The sequence below is a fragment of the Gymnoscopelus braueri genome (genome assembly GCF_963280865.1).
Source record: "Gymnoscopelus braueri genome assembly, chromosome: 14".
NCBI lineage: Eukaryota > Metazoa > Chordata > Actinopteri > Myctophiformes > Myctophidae > Gymnoscopelus > Gymnoscopelus braueri.
In genome coordinates, this window is record NC_137619.1 from 6,773,251 (window position 1) to 6,797,646 (window position 24,396).

At 43.6% G+C, this 24,396-nt stretch overlaps 1 protein-coding gene across 1 annotated transcript; it reads right to left on the reverse strand.

The window, feature by feature from the left end:
- Window positions 1-1,555: 1,555 nt before the first annotated feature.
- On the reverse strand, window positions 1,556-23,627 carry slco1e1 (solute carrier organic anion transporter family, member 1E1; the record flags this gene model as incomplete). The annotated part of the gene is made up of 15 exons (XM_080449545.1): window positions 1,556-1,973; window positions 2,688-2,805; window positions 3,661-3,725; window positions 9,067-9,254; window positions 9,511-9,676; window positions 10,939-11,134; window positions 12,365-12,529; window positions 12,689-12,838; window positions 13,123-13,212; window positions 13,819-13,917; window positions 14,522-14,668; window positions 21,352-21,470; window positions 21,956-22,088; window positions 22,644-22,785; window positions 23,499-23,627. The coding sequence occupies 15 exons, from the start codon at window positions 23,625-23,627 to the stop codon at window positions 1,556-1,558; spliced, it is 2,325 nt and encodes a 774-aa protein (XP_080305671.1).
- Window positions 23,628-24,396: the final 769 nt, after the last annotated feature.

Below are 24,396 nucleotides of genomic sequence, written 5' to 3' on the forward strand. Positions count from 1 at the left end.
TGGCTCCATCGCCGGAGAACTCTCCAGGTCAATGAGGTTCTGCAGCTCTGGTTCGAGCACCGCCGACGAACTCTCTGGGTCAGTGCCACAGTCGGGTGCGTTCTCTGACCCCAGAGACTCGACGTCCGACCCCTCCACATCCGACACGTCAATATCCGAGCCCTCGTCGCTCAGGGTTGCCATCTTCCATCCACAGGACGACTCTGGGTACTCCGCCAACTTTGACATGGTTCTCACCAGCTGACAGTGAAGACACCCTTCCTTACCTTACGGTGCAACCGTTAGCCTAGTTACTGTCACAGGAAACTGAGACTGAAAATAATCACACTAAAGGTTACTTATCTAAAACTTACTACGTTATGATGGGCATGGTGCCAGCCCTGCACTTATATAGTCTGTCTTCCTTTAATTCCCATATAGGGATATCTCTGTTTCTTTTATGCCCATATATGTATATATGTTTTATGTATGTATGTATGTATGTATGTATGTATGTATGTATGTATGTATGTATGTATGTATGTATGTATGTATGTATGTATGTATGTACGTACGTACGTTAGGGATGCTAAGTGAATAGAAATGAAAACATCATGTCTTACAGCTGTCTTAACGATTAAGGACTTTATTGTGTTTTTGACATTGAACATCGGGACATATAAATAAATCTTACATTTTTTGATTTTTAAACAAAAATATACAAATAAATGACCATGACCAGCACCAGTAATCAAAATAAATAATGTACTACTATGGCCCAAAGAGGCAGTGCATTAACTAATTGTATCCTTTCAAAAAATTGCTGATCTACAAGCTCACAACATTTGTAGATCGGCTATTTTTGCCATTTTTTTAAACATGAATGGAAAACATTTGTTGACGATTATGCAAAGATAATTGAGACTATCTCAAATGATTGCGATCAGGCGTCTATGAGATGATTGTGATCGTCCTTCTATGTCCACCTGCCCTCCTTCTCTGTGGAAATATTCAAATAAATTTGAGCACAGTTCTGGAGTAAAATGTTAAAGAGATAGTCAATGGAGATCAGGTCATTATTGAGAAATATGTAATAGTGTGGGTGATTAGAACCCTCCCCGTAATCACCCTGTCGGGGTTTATTTCTCAATAACGACCAACTCCCCATTGATTATCCCGCTTATTGCACGGCTACTTGATAAATAAATTCATAAATTGACCCAAAAAGTAACAACAAAACGAAGGATTTCATTGCTTACGGTAATGCCAACACACGGGCATCGATCAAGAGGACGTCCCACGCCTACCTACGTGGATGTACTAAGGAAAGATGCTGGTGCAGAAAGCACAAAGGAGCTGGCCAGATGTATGGATGTTATATAGATGACTGGAGACGCCGATGGAGGGCTCGTCTGAGGACGACGTAGAGAGAGAAGTAGTCAATTTAAAACTCGGAAACAACGGGGAGTGTTGATAAAATATAATCAATATTCAGTTACTGCATGTTGGAGATGGCCTGGAGCTTCATGGTAGGGTTTCAGAAGGTCTAGAGGTCCATGGTAGAGTTGGAGAAGGTCTAGAGGTCCATGGTAGAGTTGGAGATGGTCTGTATGTCCATGGTAGAGTTGGAGATGGTCTGTATGTCCATGGTAGAGTTGGAGATGGTCTGTATGTCCATGGTAGAGTTGGAGATGGTCTGGTGGTCCATAGTAGGGTTGGAGATGGTCTGGTGGTCCATGGTAGAGTTGGGGATGGTCTGGTGGTCCATGGTAGAGTTGGAGATGGTCTGGAGGTCCATGGTAGAGTTGGAGATGGTCTGGAGGTCCATGGTAAGGTTGGAGAAGGTCTGGTGGTCCATGGTAGAGTTGGAGACGGTCTGCATCTTGTTGTCTCTCTCTGGCTTGTGGAACTGTCGTCGGAGGAGGATGATGACAGCGACGATGAAGAAGTAGGAGGAGCCACTCAAACAGGTGATCAGGCCCAGAAATATGATCCTACAGAGCAGAAAAACAATAGAAGTGTGAATATATCAGACTAGTAGGCCTCTAGGTTATGCAGCCATAGCTGAATTGTGTATCGAACCCAGGTTCAATTCCAGTTTAGTTTAGTTTAGTATATTTGATCATCTTCACCAGTATCGATAAAATCAAACATCAACATAATAAAAATTACATAATTAAAGCTGAGCAAAAAGCTGAAGCTAAAAGCTTATAATAGTCATATCAGTCATACCTGTACATTTCAGTCATACCTTTACATTTCAGTCATACATGTGCATTTCAGTCATACCTGTACATTTCAGTCATACCTGTACATTTAAGTCAGACCTGTACATTTCAGTCTTACCTGTACATTTTAGTCAGACCTGTACATTTCAGTCAGACCTGTACATTTCAGTCATACATGTGCATTTCAGTCATACCTGTACATTTCAGTCATACCTGTACAGTTCAGTCATACCTGTACAGTTCAGTCATACCTGTACATTTAAGTCATACCTGTACATGTCAGAGTCATACATGTGCATTTCAGTCATACCTGTACATTCCAGTCAGACCTGTACATTTCAGTCATACATGTGCATTTCAGTCATACATGTGCATTTCAGTCATACCTGTACATTTCAGTCACACCTGTACATTTAAGTCATACCTGTACATTTCAGTCATACCTGACTATTCAGTCATACCTGTACATGTCAGTCATACCTGTACATGTCAGAGTCATACATGCGACAGGCTCCTCTTCCTCCACAGCTCTTCATCACCCACTTCAGACATGTGGAATCTATCAGGGCTCCAAAGTAAACCGGTGCTGGAATCCCACCTACACGCGCACACACACACACACGCACACGCAAACGCACACAGATGCAGAAAAGTCTTTGCTCACACTAGTATGACGGTGAGACACTATGTATTTACCCAGGGTCCTAATAACACTATGTATTTACCCTAGGGTCCTAATAACACTACGTATTTACCCTAGGGTCCTAATAACACTATGTATTTACCCTAGGGTCCTAATAACACTATGTATTTACCCTAGGGTCCTAATAACACTATGTATTTACCCTAGGGTCCTAATAACACTATGTAATTACCCTAGGGTCCTAATAACACTATGTATTTACCCTAGGGTCCTAATAACACTATGTATTTACCCTAGGGTCTTAATAACACTATGTATTTACCCTAGGGTCCTAATAACACTATGTATTTACCCTAGGGTCCTAATAACAGACAGTAAGTATTTACCCAGGGTAAATAACAGACAGTAAGTATGTATCCAGGGTCCTAATAACAGACAGTATGTATTATTTACCCTAGGGTCCTAATAACAGACAGTAAGTATGTACCCAGGATCCTAATAACAGACAGTATGTATTTGCCCAGGGTAAATAACAGACAGTAAGTATGTGCCCAGGGTCCTAATAACAGACAGTATGTATTTTCGCAGGGTAAATAAGACAGTATGTATTTTCCCAGGGTAAATAACAGACAGTAAGTATGTATCCAGGGTCCTAATAACAGACAGTATGTATAATGTATTTGCCGAGGGTAAATAACAGACAGTAAGTATTTACCCAGGGTAAATAACAGACAGTAAGTATGTAATCAGGGTCCTAATAACAGACAGTATGTATTTTCCCAGGGTAAATAACAGACAGTAAGTATTTACCCAGGGTTCTAACAGTCAGGGCCTGGATCCCCAGAGCCAGGGCCTTGAGATCTGGACTGATGCATCTGTAAAACACATAAACACAACAACACTGACTTACTGCATATCAGTGGTTCTCACACTTTGTCATGTCAAGGACCCCCACATGAATATATATTTGGCCGCGACCCCCCATGTGAAAACATCTCGTGCCAGGCAGGGGCCCCCCATGTGAAAACATCTCATGCCAGGCAGGGGCCCCCCATGTGAAAACATCTCGTGCCAGGCAGGGGCCCCCCATGTGAAAACATCTCATGCCAGGCAGGGGCCCCCCATGTGAAAACATCTCGTGCCAGGCAGGGGCCCCCCATGTGAAAACATCTCATGCCAGGCAGGGGCCCCCCATGTGAAAACATCTCGTGCCAGGCAGGGGCCCCCCATGTGAAAACATCTCGTGCCAGGCAGGGGCCCCCCATGTGAAAACATCTCGTGCCAGGCAGGGGCCCCCCATGTAAAAACATCTCGTGCCAGGCAGGGACCTCCCCATACAAGATTGACTTTCAAGATCAAGAAGATTTACCACTTTACATCAGCTATTTGAAGATAGCTGTTCTACAAGCTATCAACGTGTCACACCGCGACATGTTGTGAGCTTGTAGATCTGCTATTTTCAAAAACATGTTGGGGTAAAAAGTTATTTGTATATTTCTGAAACATTTGAACAACAAAAATCATATATCGATGGCCAAAACGCAAAACCTCCTATCTGAAAAATTAACATTGTTGGGAAAATGAAAAAGAAAACTACAAAATGTTGTATCTTTTTTGCACAATGCTATTTTTTTATGATACCCATCCCATAATTCACAGTTTCTGGATTTCTAGATTATATTACAATATTATATGTTAATTACACTGATCTCATATTGCAAATGCAGATAGGAGGTTTTTCCCCACTTTTCCTGGATAATTCTGCAGATAGGAGCTTTTGCACTGTGATGTTAAGTGATTGCATAACTAAATAATGATAAATAGTACAGGCTGTAAAAACATACATTTACAGCTGCAAACAGTTGCATCAGTGGTGTGGTCTAGGTTTGTTTTCTGAGGTATACAATAATCATTCCCTGCACGAGATGCGTGTGGTCGTGGGTATACGCTAGGTCATTTTCAATGGTATGAAATGGTTAGTAGACTGTATACGCTTTTTTCCAAAAACAACAACAATTAGGTGGACTACAAAACAACTGGCCCAGGCACCCCTCGACATAATCCCCCCTATACCCTCAACTCCACCACCTGAAATACCCCCCCACTCCCACAACCCCCATTCCCCCCAACCAGCACAACACACCCCACCCATTAGGTGGACTACAAAACAACTGGCCCAGGCACCCCTCGACATAATCCCCCCTATACCCTCAACTCCACCACCTGAAATACCCCCCCACTCCCACAACCCCCATTCCCCCCAACCAGCACAACACACCCCCCAAACCCCACCCACCCAAACCCTCATGCCCTCCAACTCCCCTAACTCATACAACTGGATCACCAACCTTGTGTCCGGTGTGGATAGTGGAATAGTATGTAAGATCATTGAATGTCTTAAAGAGCCTATAAGCAAGGAGGAAAGACGGATGCCTTGACCCTAGAATCACCACAGCCAGGGAGGAGATGAGAGCAGCACACAGGGAGTTTGTCGCTGAACAAAAAGGAGAGGGTCTGAGGGAGGAATATAAGCGGAGGAAGGAGGAGCTATATCAAGTGTATGCAACTGGAACAACGGGAGCTGACCCAAAAGATCAGGGACATTAAAGAGGTGCATGTTAACCAGAAACATGGCAAGAGCTGGAAGCTCATCAATGACATTTCTGGCAGAAGCTCTTCTCAGATTTCCAAGATCTGGGGAGAAAGCGCAGAGGAACGAGTTGAAACATGGTACCAGCACTTCAAAACACTCCTAGGAAATCCTCCTTCAACCGAAGAAGAGGATGATCCGATGCTCCTGTCTTCCATGACCTTCCCAAACCAGACAGTTCACCATGGATGAGTACCAGAGGGCCAAGGCTACTATCAAGTGAGGCAAGAGCTGCGGGGAAGATGGAGTGACAGCAGAGGTTCTGATGTATGTGCCCATAGACGAGGTGGTGTTGGATTTTATCAAGCACACACGTCTAGCAAGCTGCCGAAGCTGTGGAGCAAAATGATCATCGATCCAGTACCAAAGTCAGGCGAACTCACCAAGCCATTAGCCTGAGCTCACAAGTTGCCAAGACGGCTAACAGGAAGATCCTCAACCGTCTTAGACCCATCTTAGACCCTGTAATGAGAAACTCGGGCAGATACTGGTGCTGAGGAGGATTCTGGAAGGAGTAAGGAGCGGAATCTTTCAGTGGTGATCACCTTCATGACTTCCAAAAGGCTTTTGGCACCATCCACCGGGGGAATCTGATGAACATTCTCCGGGCCTATGGAGTTCCTGAGAAGATGGTTCAGATGATGGAGACAAGCTACTCGAGGCAGTCCAGGACTTCTAATAACCTGGGCCTGGACTGCTTCAATGGAACAGGACCTGAAGGTCCGGGGGGCACTTGACTGGAATGCCTTGCATGGGATGAGGAGAGTGTGGAAATCAGACATGGGGGAAGACCTGCTGTATGGGGCTGAGACATGGACCGTCACAGCACAACAGGATAGGGCCTTGGATGGAGTCTACACAAGAATGCTATGAATGGCACTAGGAGTCACATGGACGGACCACATCAGAAATGTGGTCCTCTACAGGAACCTACCATGGGTCACAGGCAAAGTCAGAGAGAGAAGGATGAGGCAGGGCACTGCGTCAGGGACCCATAACTAGTGGCAAGCAAACTAACACTATGAGAGCCAACCCAGGGCAAAGCCAGGAAAGACAAGAAGTGCACCACCTACGTAGATGCACTTCGGCGTAACAGCTTAGCCAACAATACTGTAGCGCTATACCCCTGGCCTAACTGACCCATGCCCCCCTCAACATAATCCCCCCCATACCCTCTACCCCCAACTCCACCACCTGCAATACTCCCCCACTCCCACAACCCCCCCCCCCCAACTGCCAGCCCACACCTCTCCACCTCCATAACTCAAAACCCCATCCCACTTCAGGGGTCCCGAGTTGGTGTTGGCTAGACCACACTCTCGCATCGCAAAGACCCTATCCTGTGTGATCCGGCCTAACTGGCCTATGCCCCCCTCAACATAATCCCCCCCATACCCTATACCCCCCAACTCCACCTACTGCAATGCTCCCCCACACCCACAACCCCCCCCCCCCAACTGCCAGCCCACACCTCTCCACCTCCCTAACTCAAAACCCCATCCACCTTCAGTAGTCCTGAGTTGGTGTTGGCTAGACCACACTTTCGCATCACAAAGACCCTATCCTGTATGATCCGGCCTAACTGGCCTATGCCCCCCTCAACATAATCCCCCCCATACCCTCTACCCCCCAACTCCACCACCTGCAATACTCCCCCACTCCCACAAACCCCATACCCCCCAACTGCCAGCCCACACATCACAACCCCCTAACTCAAAACCCCATCCCACCCCATACCCTCATACCCCCAAATCCCACCCAACCCATTACCCCCACTCCCAGAACCCCCGGTCCCCATGCCCCCAACCAGCACACCACAACCCCCAAACTCCACCCACCCAAACCCTCATGCACCCACCACCCCATACCTCCCCAACCACCACCCACACCTCCCACACCCTATAACTCCAAACCCCATCCCACCCCCATACCCTCATACCCCCCAACCGACACACCACAATATTTTCACAGGGTTGTTGGCTGCCACGGTGTTCACGTGTGATTTTGATCTGCAATTAATAAAAAATCACGACAATGACGTTCACATTTAAGCAGCAATGACAACCTCTAACCACAAGTTCAAAATGTTCAATGCCAAAACCTCCTATCTATACCTAAAAATGACCTCCTATCTACATAGATGCACATAGGAGGTTTTTACCTAGAAATAGTTAGGCTTACAAACAAACATTATTTTTGTTAAATAATGCTTTTTTGGGCGGTGAAACCGCCCCTATAAGTGAGATTTGGGAAAATGTACTAATATCTTGGGCAGTGAAACCGGCCCTGAAAGTGAGGTTTGGAAATTAGTAGAATTATCCTGCGCTGTGATTGGCCAATCACAATCTATTCAGGACTGTGATTGGCCAGTGTCACATGACACATGTGCATAGCCCTATATAAGCAACCATAACTTGAAAAAAACCAAATATTGGTTTTTTTCAAGTTATGGTTTCGTCCATCATAAAGAGTGTTTCAATAAATGTATTTATCTTTTGTACATGATTGGTTGACTCCATTCAGTATTGTGATTAGCTAGCAAGACACCGCCCACTTCACACAGGGTGTGATTTTTATGCTCATTTTGAGATCAAGACATTCTACAGTACTGTATCAAGTATTACCATTAATTTTTTTTATTAACTCACACTCTTGGTGTGATAAGTGTCACTACCTGACACTAATCATTAGCAATCAACAAGGCAATGCAATTAACTTGACAGAGTTACTAACAAATACTTAACTAGTAAGGGGGGAAGACACTTTTTTATTTTGAAAATAATAGATGACTACAAACTGAAAGACATTTAGACGGTCTACATAACATAGAATTCCCAAGTTTCAGCTCTGTCTGCTGCTCAACTAGTTCTGGTGCAGATAAGAGGCTTTGCGCTTCAACATTTTAGCACTAATTGGCACTGAACAAGATAGGAGGTTTTAGTCAAATGACTTTTTCTGACAAAATGAGGGGCGGGACTATCTTGCAGACAGATTGAGCATAAAGTACTCATCCACAGTGAAATCCGAAAATCATGAAATTTGCACATAGGAGGTTTTGCATTTTGGCCATCGATATGTGGGTCCCTGGCACACAATAGTTTCAGATGGGGGTCCGCGGACAAATGCATATTAATCTTTTACATATACTTTTACATACACACAATTAACCTTGACATGAAAAAAGCCAAAATAAGCAAGTACACTTAAGTAGTCCAAAGTCGCTTAATATAAGCAGACATGGCAACACTGGTAAACAGGAAACCCCTTGAAATGGGTCTCCTTTCCATGATACCTCACTGGCCTCTGCAGTTCATTGGAGCGACCTGTATCTCGGCTGACATTTTGTCGTATTTTTATACAACTAGATTCTGCCAGGTCCCGGAAAAGACGCGCTGTGATTGTCCAGTTGTCAGGAAGCTTGCCTTCTCCAAAATGGCGCCCGAGATACAGACGCCTCAGAGCCGGAGGAGGCGTCTACCTTTATATGTCTATGCTCCTTACCCCCCCTACTCCCCTCCCTTCCTACCTACTTCCTGGGCGTGGCCAGGAATAAGGTGAATACAGACCGTATGATGACCATGTATCCTGGCGTGATGCCCAGAGCGTTGATGAAGGAGCTGAGAACAGACACCGTCATGTAGGAGGTGAACGCTGTGCCGCAGGCCTCAGGGCGAGGGCAGAGGCCCAGCCTCACCGCCGTGGTACCGCCCCCTGCTGGCCGGGAGGAGGACACACAGCTGCAGTTGTGGAACGTCTGTGTGACAACCAATGAGAAAGCAGTGATCAGCACAATGACAACCAATGAGAAAACATTCAAAACTACGTAAGTGCTTGCTGTGTGTGTGTGTGTGTGTGTGCGTGCACGCTCGTACGCGCAGGTATGTGGGTGCGTGCGTCTATGTGTTGGTGCGTCTATGTGTGCGTGCGTCTATGTGTGCGTGTGTCTATGTGTGCGTGCGTCTATGTGTACGTGCGTGTGTGTGCGCGTCTGTATGTGTGTGCCACCATACCGTATCTTTTCCATATCCAGTGGAAGCGGTGCAGCCAGCCATGCATGGAGAGGTGTATGTAGTACCACTGTCTGAACACACGGGGTCCCACTCCTCTACTGAGCACCTGCACTCCCTGTTACAGTCTGACAGCAGGCTGTGGTCCTGGTACCATCCAGCAGGGGTGCTGTGGAGCAACACAGTGGTGGACAGTACTTAAAGGAGTAATTTTTGAGTAGGTTTTGAGTTTCAGAAAAATGTCCATGAATTAATGGCGTGTGTAATTGCTAGAAAATAAGTCATTGTTTGGGATATTTCACTGTCACACATGTTTGGGTCTACTCAGGCTTCTGTGTTTCACTCCAGACAGTTTTTAAGTTGCTTGATCCAGTATTTAGATATTTGAAATTAATGTTATCAGACATGCCCCCTTCCTATACAAACCCATCGTAACTTCAAACTCCATTTTAACCATGATAGATTCATTGAAAACAACCGTCCTTGGTTGCGGTGACTGATATTGTCCTTATAATGCATGAGAGGGCCACAATCTTTTCAATTAGGCCTACTTTTCAATTGTTCTAATTTTTTGGGGGGGAAATGAAAATAAAAATAATAATACAAATAAAATTACCCGTCCAGCTCCTATTTTAGGTTCACACAATCAAAACTGTGTATTATTATTATTATTCATCTTTTTATGACATTTTTGAATTTCACCCCAGACTCCCTATGATGACAAAAAAATTGCTTAACACTAAAACTAATAAAAAAGCTCAACTAAAACTTAAACCTTTTCCAGAAACTAAAAACCAAACTAATTCAAACTAACCTGGAAATTGACATGAACTCATTAACCGCCAGAGTAAAACATTGTCTATAGCCGACCTTGCCAGCAATTCCGAGCGCTTTCTCTAACCTTTGAAAAATCATATAGAATATTATTCTTCACAACGAACAATTCTTCACTTTAAAAGACGTATCCGAGTCTCATAGAATCGTGCCGTCGCGATCATCTGTTCCATAGTTATTGGCAGTTGAATGTAGGTTGTTTTCACCAAAAAGCATCAGAAAGCACTCAAAGCAAAGAAAAGGGCATTTTTCCAAATCCATTAGAATGGCAGTGAACATGGCTGTTTTCTTTGTGATCATGTGATTTCCTGCTTCACTGGGAGTCAAATGGTGACTCATAGGGTAGTGAAGAGCGCCATCTAGCGTAAAAACACGACACTGGCGGTCAATGTGTTACATGAATTGAAAACCCACCTCTTCAGGAAACACTACCCTGACCCTTCCTCTTAGCCTTGCCTACTTGTTATCAATTATTTGTACGAGCTCTTGTTTTATTGGATCTTGTTTATTCGATACACTTATTTGTTTTAGCTTTTGCTCACGCTTTGGATAAAAGTGTCTGCTAAATGACTGTAATGTAATGTAATGAAAACCAACCCGTTGTAGTGTGAGGTGAGGCCGGCCACGGGGACGTTGTCACACTTGGTGACAAAGTGCATCAGCAGCAGCAGGTAGGACATGACGGAGGTGATGAAGGACATCTGAGCTCCTGCCACCACGCCCACTTTACACCTCTTCATCACCAGCCCGCCCAGGAAGATGCCAAACGCCACCACTGGCAGGTTCAACACACCTGTTGTACACAGGGGTTCAGGTTCAACACACCTGTTGTACACAGGGGTTCAAGTTCAACACACCTGTTGTACACAGGGGTTCAAGCTCAACACACCTGTTGTACACAGGGGTTCAAGTTCAACACACCTGTTGTACACAGGGGTTCAAGTTCAACACACCTGTTGTACACAGGGGTTCAAGTTCAACACACCTGTTGTACACAGGGGTTCAAGTTCAACACACCTGTTGCACACAGGGGTTCAAGTTCAACACACCTGTTGCACACAGGGGTTCAAGTTCAACACACCTGTTGTACACAGGGGTTCAAGTTCAACACACCTGTTGTACACAGGGGTTCAAGTTCAACACACCTGTTGTACACAGGGGTTCAAGTTCAACACACCTGTTGTACACAGGGGTTCAAGTTCAACACACCTGTTGCACACAGGGGTTCAAGTTCAACACACCTGTTGCACACAGGGGTTCAAGTTCAACACACCTGTTGTACACAGGGGTTCAAGTTCAACACACCTGTTGTACACAGGGGTTCAAGTTCAACACACCTGTTGTACACAGGGGTTCAAGTTCAACACACCTGTTGTACACAGGGGTTCAAGTTCAACACACCTGTTGCACACAGGGGTTCAAGTTCAACACACCTGTTGCACACAGGGGTTTAATACTTTAATACTTTATCAACAGTTTGCAAAAAAGTACAGAGGTACGGTCAGTGGTGTGAAGTACACTTACTCAAGTACTGTGCTTAAGTACAATTTTGAGGTATGTTTTACTTTACTGGAGTATTTCCAATTTTCAGTACTTTTACTTCTACTCCACTACATCTCAGAGGCAAATATTGTACTTTAACTCCACTACAATTATTTGAAAACTTTAGTTACTAGTTACTTTATAGATTTAGATTATTATTACAAAACATACATTAACCACTTCATCCCTATATACATTTCGGCTATTTGAAAATAGCAGATCTACAAGCTCACAATGCGTCGCATTCCTTGTAGATCTGCTATTTTCAAAAGATTGTTTTAAATATTTTTTTAACTTGTGAAATGAGACATTCTGCATAATGAGTACTTTCTACTTTTGGTACTTTAAGTACATTTTGATACCAATACAACGTGTAGAAACAACACATGTACCTATAAGGAAGTTAGAAGCTCACAATGTGTAGAGCAACACGTACCTATAAGGAAGTCAGAAGCTCACAACGCATAGAAACAACACGTACCTATAAGGAAGTTGGCTCTGGACGCAGTCAGTCCAAACTGCTGCTCCATGTACTTGGCCTTGAAGGTGAGCAGACCGATGAAGGAGTTGAACTTCAGGACGCTCCCGCACAGAAGCAGGAAGTAGGTGGGCGTTCCCAACAGGCGCTTAAGAGAAGGCAGGAACCCTGGGAACAAAAAGCTCTGTTAGCACACTTTAGCTACGTAGCAGCACTATGTAACTTTCCTCTTATACACCGGATTGTAAATTATTATTATTAGTAGTACTTGAATTATTGGACAAAAGCATTCTAGTTTTAGTAAATTGTAATAACCTTGATCTCTACCTTTAGCAACGTCAGTCAGTTTGTCATTACTGGTAGTGTTAAGGCTGTCCTCTGTGAGGTCAGGAGTGTCGTCTGTGAGGTCATAGGGGTCATGGTTGGGGGACGTCTCTTGATGAGGCAGGCTGCGCGGCAGGAACCAGAAGGGAATGCCTGCCAATAGAGGTAAAATGTATTTGAAAACATTATTTATTAATAATCAACTATTGGGCTTAACACATGTTTTAATCACAGGCAGTCAATGTGTTAACGGTTTAGGTTGATAGATTTGTTGAAATATTAAGTGTGTGTGTGTGTGTGTGTGTGTGTGTGTGTGTGTGTGTGTGTGTGTGTGTGTGTGTGTGTGTGTGCATATATAAATATATATATATATATACACACACACACAATTATTATTACTATTTCATAGATTATTTGACTAATAGTTGCAGTACTACCTGCCAACAGCAAGATGGCAGCAGACACCAGGAAGCCCAGCCACCAGGCACCCACCCAGCGTGCATCCTGGGGGCTGATGCTCACACTCTCTGGAGACAAAGTATTCAAAAGTACAATTTACTGTACATGACTGTAGATTGTGAGTTTATAAATCGGTTATTGTCGAAAAGCCAAAGTATAAAATAAGGCTTTTTATGTAGAGTATGTTTTGTTAATCTGCTAAATTACTAGTAATTAAGTTGTCACTGGGATGGAACCAGGCACAAAGAAGACACACACTTGGAACTGGAACACTATACAATTGAAGTTGATAAAATGTATCAACTTCAATTGTATAGTGCCCATTTAATGGGCACTCTCTCGTGATTGGTTGACAATTTGCATCCCACCTGAAAATGTATGTTCTGTTTACTAAAGAGCCGGAGAGCCAGTTACTGAAAAACACCTGCGTTGTCGTCCGCCACGCTTGTTCCTCCCCTTAAGGCCTCTAGCTGCTCCGGGGTCATCAAAGGCCGGGGATTGACGAGGCCATATCTAAGCCTAACCATGTCAATGTACATTGATGATATAAAGTCTCCTTGTATGTGTTCATAGGGAGTTTAGGTGATTTTACCAGATTGGACTTATTCCACTCCTGACATCACAGAATACATATCCTTTAACCAGAACAGATCTACAAACTATACGTTACGTACCCAGATCAACATATCCCACATCCACGTAGAGTTTGGCGCAGTACGATCCCAGCAGGAATCCAAACATCGGACCCAGTAGAGTTATGGTCTGGAGACAAGCTGCATGCAAACACAAAGATCAAATCTTATTCAACATCCAACAACTATTCTATTCTATTTGGTTCTTCAGAAATGTTGATAAAAAAGATACATTTAAATAAAATGTTTTAGTGGAGCTTAGCAGGAATAACATTTATAATGGGTTCAGGGGGGAGTACCCAGTGTAATCTATAGCAAGAGAGCAAACGTGACTGAGAAGAAAAATTATAAAGAATAAATGCTTTTTACTTTCTAATCTTGACAGTTCCCCACTGTTGAATTAGTATCAGGGAAATGGCAACACATTGTGAGATAAGCTAAATAAACAAATCAATCAAGATAATTATGTGTTTATTAAATAGAAGATCTTACCAATGTAGAAGATAATGATGTGTTTATTAACATGTAGAAGATAATGATGTGTTTATTAACATGTAGATCATCTTACTGATGTAGAAGATAACTGTGTTTATTAACATGTAGATCATTTTACTGATGTAGAATATAATGATGTGTTTATTAACATGTAGAAGATAACTAAACTGTGTTTTATTAACATATAGATCATCTTACTGGTGTTGAAGATAACTGTGTTTATTAACATGTAGATTGTAGATCATCTTACCGATGTAGAAGGGAGAGTTCTCAGCTTTAGAGAAGTCATCGATGTAGGAGATCCCCAGAGGAGTGACCGGAGTCTCTCCGATGCCTCTCAGCACGTTGCCCAAGAGCACATAGACCCACATGTTGGAGCCACTGTCCTTCACGCAGGCTGGACACACACACACACACACACACACACACACACACGCGCACACACGCACACACGCACACACTCATCATATTACTATACTTGTGAGGACATCAATATTTTTGGACGCCATAGAAAAATAGCCAAAGAATATCTGAACAATAGCCAAAACATTGCCGATCCACAAGCCATTTTTGGAACAACATGCCTCAAATCCTGAATGCTGTGAAAGGCCTGAGAATAAATGGCACCCTTTTCACATTGGCCTATTATAGCGCCACCAGGAGGCCACAATAACTTACCTGACCTGTGCTCCGAGGAGCGCTTTTTCTAGTTGTCAACTAAATCTACAAAATGCATGTTGGTGGTGCCGTGATGGCGTCGTAATGCCTGATTTATACTTATTTGTGTGCCGAAAATGGACGATCTACAAGCTCACAACACGTCTGCGACGTGTTGTGAGCTTGTAGATCGCCTATGTTCGGAGCGTGACAATCACACACAACCAAACATAAAAATACCTAGTTCTACTGGATCTCTTCTCCACTAGTCTTAGTTCTACTCGATCTCTTCTCCACTAGTATTTTAATATTTTAGTCTAGTTTTTATTTGTTGATGAAATAGTCAATATATCTAGTCATAGTTTTTGTCATCATAGCTTTAGTTTGTATTTAATTTTTGGTTAGTTTTTGTCAGTGAAAAAAAGTAGTGGACCAACATTCTTCGTTATAGTTTTAAGTCATTGAAATGAGCACTAGTTTCATTCCTAGTCACGTTCTGTATCCCTGTTGTGTTTTCTTGTTCGTTGATTGATTGATTGATTGAAATTTTTATTAGGCAAAAGAATGTAAAACAACACAGTTACATTAATAAATGCTTTTGTCTAAAAGGTCCGGCCAAAAAAGTCCTTGCGGACTTGTTTCCGTTGAGGTCCTTGAGTTAATTTCATAGACATATATAGTAGCAACCAAACAGTTCAAAAATCAACATGAAAATACAGATAATACAGAAAAAATCACACCCTGTGTGAAGTGGGCGGTGTCTTGCTAGCTAATCACAATACTGAATGGAGTCAACCAATCATGTACAAAAGATAAATACATTTATTGAAACACTCTTTATGATGGACGAAACCATAACTTTACAAAAACAAATTAATGGTTTTTGTAAAGTTATGGTTGCTTATATAGGGCTATGCACATGTGTCATGTGACACTGGCCAATCACAGTCCTGAATAGATTGTGATTGGCCAATCACAGCACAGGATAATTGTACAAATTACCAAACCTCACTTTTAGGGCCGGTTTCACTGCCCAAGATATTTGTACATTTTTCCAAATCTCACTTATAGGGGCGGTTTCACCTCCCAAAAATACCACTATGTACAAAAAAAAGCATTTAAAAAATATATGTACAAAAAAGGAGGGGGTGGAGCATGGAAAAATAAAAATTATATACAAAAAAAGGATGAGGAAATACAAAATATGTACAAAAAAGAGGAGGGGGGGGGGTCGTCTGTCTACAGGGAAACTGGTACTAGCTCCTCTTTCGGCCTCCAGATAGATGGGTTTTTAGGGCTGTTTTGAATGAGCCCAGCGAACTGCATTTTTTGAGGGATGGGGTTAGACTATTCCATTCCTTGGTGGCTGTGCTATAGAAGGAGAATTTGCCCATGTTTGTTTTATGGGTGGGTGGTACCAGATTGTTGTTTACGCTCCCTCTAGTTTCGTGGCCGTGGGTGTCACTAACTTTTTCGAGGTATTTATACAGATATGCGGGTATAGGGGGCATATCGGGCAAATCTGCATTTACAATTTTGAAGACCAGACCCATTTTTAGTTGTTTAACCCGGTCTTCCACCCTGAGCCAGCCTAGGCTGGCAAAGTGAGTGGGAGAGAGGTGGGTCATGGGCCCCAGTCCGAGAAGTAGTCGGATCAGTTTGTTTTGGGAGGTTTGAAGCTTAGTCTTCAGTGACACTGAGGTGTAGGAGTACCAAGAGGAGCTAGCATAGTCAAAAAGAGGCTGAATCAGGGGCCCTGAGAGGGTCCTGAGGGCCTGAGGGTTGACAAAAGAGGAAACTCCTGCCCATAAATCTGGTTCTCTGGTTTACTCCTTTGACCACCTTTGCTGCCATGCTTTCACCTGTCAGGTATTTGTCAAGAATACATCCCAAATAGGTAATCTCTTCTTTGCTAGTGATGATTGTGTCATCGACTTTGACCTTGAAGTCAACTACCTTCATTTTACTGAGGGAATGTTTGGTACCAAATAGGATGGATTCAGTTTTCCCAAGGTGTAGAGACAGTTTGTTATCAGTAAGCCAGGTACGGATTTTTGAGAGTTCAGAGCTGAGAGCTTCCTCAACTTGCAACTTGTCCTCACCCGATATCAGGAGTGCCGAGTCATCAGCGAACAGGAACAGTTTGCAGTTACAGGCAGCATTCATGTCGTTAATGTATAGAAGGAACAGTAACGGCCCTAGAATGCTGCCTTGAGGAACCCCGCAGCTCACCGGGAGGGATGAGGACATGGTTCCGTTGATGTCAACCACTTGTTCTCTACCCTCCAAGTAAGATCTCATCCAATTTAGTGATGTGCAATCAAAACCAATCGCCCTCAGCTTATCAAGTAGAATTGCGTGGTTTACAGTGTCAAACGCCTTTTGGAGGTCCAGCATGACCATGCCACAGTATTTGCCCGAGTCTACCTCACGTTTGATGTAGTCGGTCAAATATAGTAGGCATGTGTCAGTGGAGTGGGATGTTCTGAAGCCTGATTGGAATTCAAACAACAGTTTACGCTCGCTGAGGTAGCTGTTGATTTGTTCTTGGATTGATCGCTCTATAACCTTTGAGATGGAACAAAGGATGGAAACAGGCCTATAGTTGCCAGGATCTAGTTTGCTTCCTTTTTTAAATAGAGGGATTACTCTTGCCAACTTGAATTCTTGTGGGACGTGACACTGACTGATGGATAAGTTTGTAATGTGGGCTACTATGGGAGCAATGGAGACCGCTGCGTCTCTGAGGAATCTGGTGGGGATGTTGTCAAGGCCGGTGGCCTTGTTAGGCTGTAGGGCGAGGAGTTTGTTTTGCATATCATCAGTCAATACAGTTTTGAAAAAGAAGGAATCTTTTTTAGCCCCTAGTTTCTCATAGTGAGCTTGAATGTGGTCGGGCCATACAGACCTGAATGCTGAGGGAGTTTGCTTACCAACTGGGTTGCAACTGTGGTGAAGAAACTGTTAAAACAGTCCGCTACCAATTGCTTGTCGGTAGTGAGCGAGCCACTTGAAATAATGCAAATGTTTGTAGATTTAGTCTGAATTTTTCCGTTGCAGCCTAATTGTTTTAGTGCCTCCCACAGTTTTTGTGGGTGGCTTTTGTTTGCCTCTATGTTCTCATTTAAGAAATTCTTTTTGGCATTTCTGATCAATTTAGAAACTACATTTCGTAGATTTCTGCACTTTTCAAGTAGCTGCTCACTTTTGTTTTTCCTGAACTCTGAGTAGCTTTTGTTCCTGAGTTTGATGGCATTCAAAATGTCACCCTTCATCCAAGGTTCTGTGCTAGCTTTGACCCTCACCACCTTTGTGGGTGCGATGTTATCAAGTACACACAAAAAAGCTTTTTTGAAACAGGACCAGGACTCCTCCACAGAGGTGCAATTTAGGACATGGGACCAGTCCATTTTTCCAAGAGCTGTTGTTAGAAGATCACTTGAGTAGTGTTTCATAGACCTGCAGCTGATTGTCCTGTGACAATAAGCTCTAGGTCCGTGAATCTTCCGAGTGCAGAAAATGATATTGTGATCACTTAAGCTACACTCAATCACTCCACTCTTGGAAATTCTGGACTGGTCCGTTGTCAACACTAGGTCTATGATTGATTGAGAAGCAATGCCTACCCTTGTAAAATGCTTTATCAGCTGGGTAAAGCTGTGCAGGTCACAGAACTTTCTGAGGGACTTAAAGATAGCTGAGTCTTTCTTCAGAACACAGGTGTTAAAGTCACCAATTATCACCGTCTCAGAGTTTCCTAAACCTGCCACATGATCCTCAATCAAGTCATAAAAAGCATTTTGATCTGGGGGTCTGTAGATGGCGCCAATTATCAGTGGTTTAGCATATGGGTATAACATTTTTACCCAGACCGATTCAGTGGGGTTGTTATCCATATCTGGGATCACATCGTAAATAATGTCTGATCTCACATAGATGCAAACCCCACCCCCAGAGAGATTTCTGTCTTTTCTGATGACATTGTAGCCCTTTATTTCAATCTCAAAGTCTTTGATGGAATTATCCAACTTAGTTTCTGAGAATGAAATAATGTCTACCTTGCCACTTCCAAACATGGATCTCAGCTCAGACATTTTTTCAGGGTTTTTAAGACTGTTAACATTCAAGTAAACATTGTGGGTATATGTGGGTACAAAAAAGGGCATCCAAGTCTTCAGTTGAGTAGTAACCATTGTCCCTTACAGTCTCTGGGGGGTCAGTGGGGGGGGTCGGAGGTGTGGGAGGGGGAGGGGGGGACTTTGTGATGTCCGCGGGGGGGGTGTGGAGGTGATTTGAGGCCGCATATCCTTCCTTAGATCTGCCGTGGGGGAGGGGGGGTGGGGGTGGTGGATGTGGGGGAGGGGTGGTGTGGGGAAACCCTTGTGTCGACCTCGGCCAAATTCCCCCAGGCAAAGGACTGTTTGGGAAAATGGAAAGCTCTCTGTTTCCACGCCGATCCCACAGGGGGAAACCATGTAGTTGTCCAGTGACCGCTTGGAGAACAGGGAAAGGAACTCCGTTTCCCAGCATTCCTCTCGGTGGGATACTATGCAGTTGTCCTGGTGTCGACTGGTGGTGGTGGTGGTGGGGGAGGGGGAGGGGGAGGGGGGGGTGGGGGAGGGGTGAAGCTATTGTCCCGCGTCGACGCCAAGCGGTGGTGCCAGGAGATGGTAGAAACAGGGGAAAAAACACAGTTTTCTTGTGCTTTTCTCTGGGAGATACCCTGTGGTTGTCTTGGGCCCGTGTGGCGCGTGAGGAACTCCTCTTGGTGACGCTGCTGTTGGGGAAGCCCTTGTCTCGTCATCGGCCACATTCCCTCAGGCGGTGGTCGTCTGCTTGAGAATGCAGGACTTGGAGCCAGCATGGATGTCAACCGGGACAAATAATCCATCCTTGTTTCTCCAGCTCTTTGCTGGGGTTCATTCTTATCAGGTGAGGTGGGCCGTTGCCAAACAAAGTTATTTGTCTGCATGTTGTGGACCGGACCCTGTCGGGCGCTTCCGTCGCGTTGGATATCAGCTGTGAAGTTGCTTAGGCCGTTGAAGTTGTGATCATAGCGAGTCTCCGTGCTCTTCACGGTCGGTGGGCCGAGATTAGGATGAACATTTCCCGACAGCAATAAACTCAACCAAATAATCTTTCTTACTGTAAGGCCGTCCAGCTGGTTTGGTGTCCTTCTTCGTGTTTGTACCGATTTACTCGCGCCGACCACTTTAAAAAGTAACGTCGCCGCGTCTTGCGGTAAATCTCCGTTTGGATTCGCTCTCCGTTGAAGCTGCACATTGTGGGACTCGATGAATATTAATCCCTGCAAAATAGCAGCGTAGAACAGCACCAGATTGTTGCTGGCAGTGATGATCTTCTTGAGGCGAAGATGTTGTTTTCGCCGTTGAAGAATAGAGCGCGGGGTAGAATCCAGGAGCGGATGAAAGGTGCGACCGGTGAGAGCCATCTCATTCTTCTCGTTCTTTGTGTCTTGTGCAGTTGGAGTTTTACTTTACAACTTGTGTACCTTATTTTGTAGTATCTTAGTGTTTCCTGTGTTGCTGCTGTTTCCTGTCTTGTCTCACCAGTCCTGTGATTGGCCAATGTGTTGCACCTGTTTAGTTGTAGCCTATCCCTGTGTTGATTGTCAGTTAGTTTCACCTGTGTTTAGTTAGGCCTCATGTATTTATACGTGTGTGTGTGTGTGTGTGTGTGTGTGTGTGTGTGTGTGTGTGTGTGTGTGTGTGTGTGTGTGTGTGTGTGTGTGTGTGTGTGTGTGTGTGTGTGTTGACTCCAGTTCTTGGAAGGTTGCTTGTCTCTTTAGTTCTCTTCAATATTTCCTAGTGCTCCCAGTGATCTTTTATTTTTTATTTCCTATTTCCTGTTGTGTTTGACTTATTAAAGATGTGGTGAAATGTTTTTTCACACTTTTAGACCCACGGTCATAATGAGGACATCTTTATCATTAGATGCCAAACAAATGGAAGAAATATTTTTTTTTATATTATGTCAAAAGTCCCTAAAAGTCTATTTTTAATTACTTCCTTTAAACACAAACGTGCTGCGTGATGACATAGATAGACATCTTGATTTCATTCATCTGTGTGATTCCTATTTCCCACGTTCCTCCACTCGCACCTGATTTTAATTAGGGAGACGTTATTGGGCTGCTACATTCTTTATCTAACTCAAGATGACGGCCACACGGCATGCGTTACTCGTTTTAAATTTAGACAGAGATCCCATAGCCCGGACTCCGTGGGACCGTCGGCTGACACTGTGATTGGTCAAAGGAAAACACACCCCTGTTTCTGAGCTAAAAACTTTAGCAGTAAATCCATTTCATGACCTCTTTAAACAAGTTGAACCGCCCTGCTCTGCCTCATCCTGCATGTTGATCCAACGTTCTCTTCTGACTCGAACAGTGACGAGTCTTACCTGAGTGGTCGTATCCTGAAGGAGTCTGCAGTGTGTCTATTCGCTCCAGAGGACTCTGACACGCAGCGATGCTTCCACTGTCATTCTGGGAACCACGGATGACAGTGTCATACGTGTAGCTGTTGAATACAAATGATGACAGTGTCAAATAGCCTATTAATATTGTTCAAAACAGTATATTGTATTTGACATTTATATCCATTTGACCGTTATATCAACGGACGAAAAACAACACACAATCACGGAATGAAAATAAACAAAGTCTAGACACTCAAGCCCGTTGCAAACACACACACACAAACGCGGCCGTCGTGCGCGCGACCCATCGCGGACACACACACACACACACACACACACACACACACACACACACACACACACACACACACACACACACACACACACACACACACACGGCCGTCGCACGGCCGGACCCGTCCCTCCCACAACCTGGATTATAACATTGGGATGTGTTTTTGGAGAAGTTGTGAAAATGATGTGATCCTGTCCATGCGTTGTTGTGGTGTACTTATAGGTGAAAAGAGTGTTGTTGTGGTCTGGAAAAACGTTGAGGACCCCTGTTGTTGTGTTGATGTGTTTTTACCGTCCCATGAAGAAGTGAGGCAGGCCGGTGAACAAGGCTCCTACAGCCATGAGGAGGCAGCCCACCGCGATGAGCCTGGGGCGATGCAACCGAGCCCCGAAATGACTGACTGCCGCCAGGAACAGCAGGTTACCTGCAAGAGACACACACACACACACACACACACACACACACACACACACACACACACACACACACACAGACACAGACACAGACACACACAGGTAAATGACTGACCACTGCGAGGAACAGGAATTTACCTGCAAGACACAAAGGAAAAACTAATTATCATCATTACGTACCCTGTTTCCTGGTCATTACGTACCCTGTTTCCTGGTCATTACGTACCCTATTTCCTGGTCATTACGTACCCTATTTCCTGGTCATTACGTACCCTATTTCCTGGTCATTACGTACTCTATTTCCTGGTCATTACGTACCCTATTTCCTGGTCATTACGTACCCTATTTTCTGCAAAAGTTTTCCCCAGAATGTCGATGCTGGGGTTTACAGTGGTAGAAAGAAAGAAAGAAAATGGATATACTCGTGACCCATAATGTAATTTATGTATCTTTATGTAATGTAAGTGTTTATGTATTGTGTGTTTATTTATTGCATGTGTTTATGTAGTGTATGTGTTTATGTAGTGTATGTTTATGTAGTGTATGTGTTTTTATAGTGTTAATACCCATCTCAAAGCCTCCATCAATGAGGCCGGTCATAGAGCTGGACAGGTCAAAGCGTCTCTCGATCTGAGTGATGGAACTCTTCATATAGCTTCCTGCCAGGGCCTTGGAGAAGTAGACCAATGAGAGAGCTGCAATGAACATCTGGGAGGAGACACAAATAAGTATATACCAATGAGAGAGCTGCAATGAACATTTGGGAGGAGACACAAAGAGAAGTAGACCAATGAGAGAGCAGGAATGAACATCTGGGAGGATACACAAAGAGAAGTAGAACAATGACAGAGCAGCAATTAACCTCTATAGGGGGGACAAAGATAAGTAGACCAATGAGAGAGAGCAGCAATGAACCTCTATAGGGGGGACAAAGATAAGTAGACCAATGAGAGAGCAGCAATGAACCTCTATGGGGGGACAAAGATAAGTAGACCAATGAGAGAGCAGCAATGAACCTCTATAGGAGGCACAAAGAGAAATAGACCAATGAGAGAGCAGCAATGAACATCTGGGAGGAGACACAAAGAAAAAAAAAATATATATATTTTTCCCCCCCATTGTTTTTAACGGATGGGTTCCCACATTGGACACATACAGACAGACAGACACACCAAAGTGACATTGACTTTCATAAATGTTATTATATACAGAGACATGAATAATGTTATTATATACAGAGACATGAATAATGTTATTCTATACAGAGACATGAATAATGTTATTATATACAGAGACATGAATAATGTTATTATATACAGAGACATGAATAATGTTATTATATACAGAGACATGAATAATGTTATTATATACAGAGACATGAATAATGTTATTATATACAGAGACATAAATAAAAAAAACACCTTGAGAGTGGAGCATCTTGAACGGTGGGTCTGTGTGGGCCGGGTGGTCTTGGTGTTCTGGGTGGACCGGTCCTCTTCACACAGAGCCTGATGACTCCTCATCCTGTCTGTGTCCTCTGGATCTTCCATCCTGTCTGTCGGTCGGTCTGTCGGTCGGTCGGTCGGTCGGTCGGTCGGTCGGTCTGTCCTCAGGGCACTGGGAGAAACACACACAGGATTGTTGGGTTGAAAATTACAGATCTACAAGCTCACTTACTTGTAGAGAGCGTGCGTGTGGTTATGGGGATTCCCATGCAGTGGTGGAAAAAGTATTAATTTGTTTTACTTAAGTTAAAGTATCAATACTGTATTGTAGAAATAGTCTGTTACAAGTAAGAGTCCGGATTTTAAAATGTTCTTGAGTAAAAGTACAAAAGTATTGGTATCAAAATATACTTAAAGTACCGAACGTGAAAAGTACTCATTATGCAGAATGTCCCAATTTACAAGTTTTCAAATGCATAGAAGTCTTTTGAAAATAGCAGATCTACAAGCTCACAACGTGTCGCGATGCGACACGTTGTGAGCTTAGAGTATATAGGGCTGAAGTGGTTAATGTATGTTTTGTAATAATACAAATCTACAAAGTAACTAGTAACTAAAGTATTCAAATAATTATAATGGTGTAAAAAGTACAATATTTCCCTCTGAAAAATATAGAACATTTTAAATACTCCAGTAAAGTAATAATATCTCACAATTGTACTTAAATAAGAGTTACTTAACACCACTGCACTCATGGTTATGGGAGGTATTTTCTAAATTTAAAAAAAAAATCAAAAAAAAGATCGTCTTGGTCTGATGCACATCAAAGTGGGATCTGGGGGGTCCTTGACATCAAAGTGGGATCTGGGGGTCC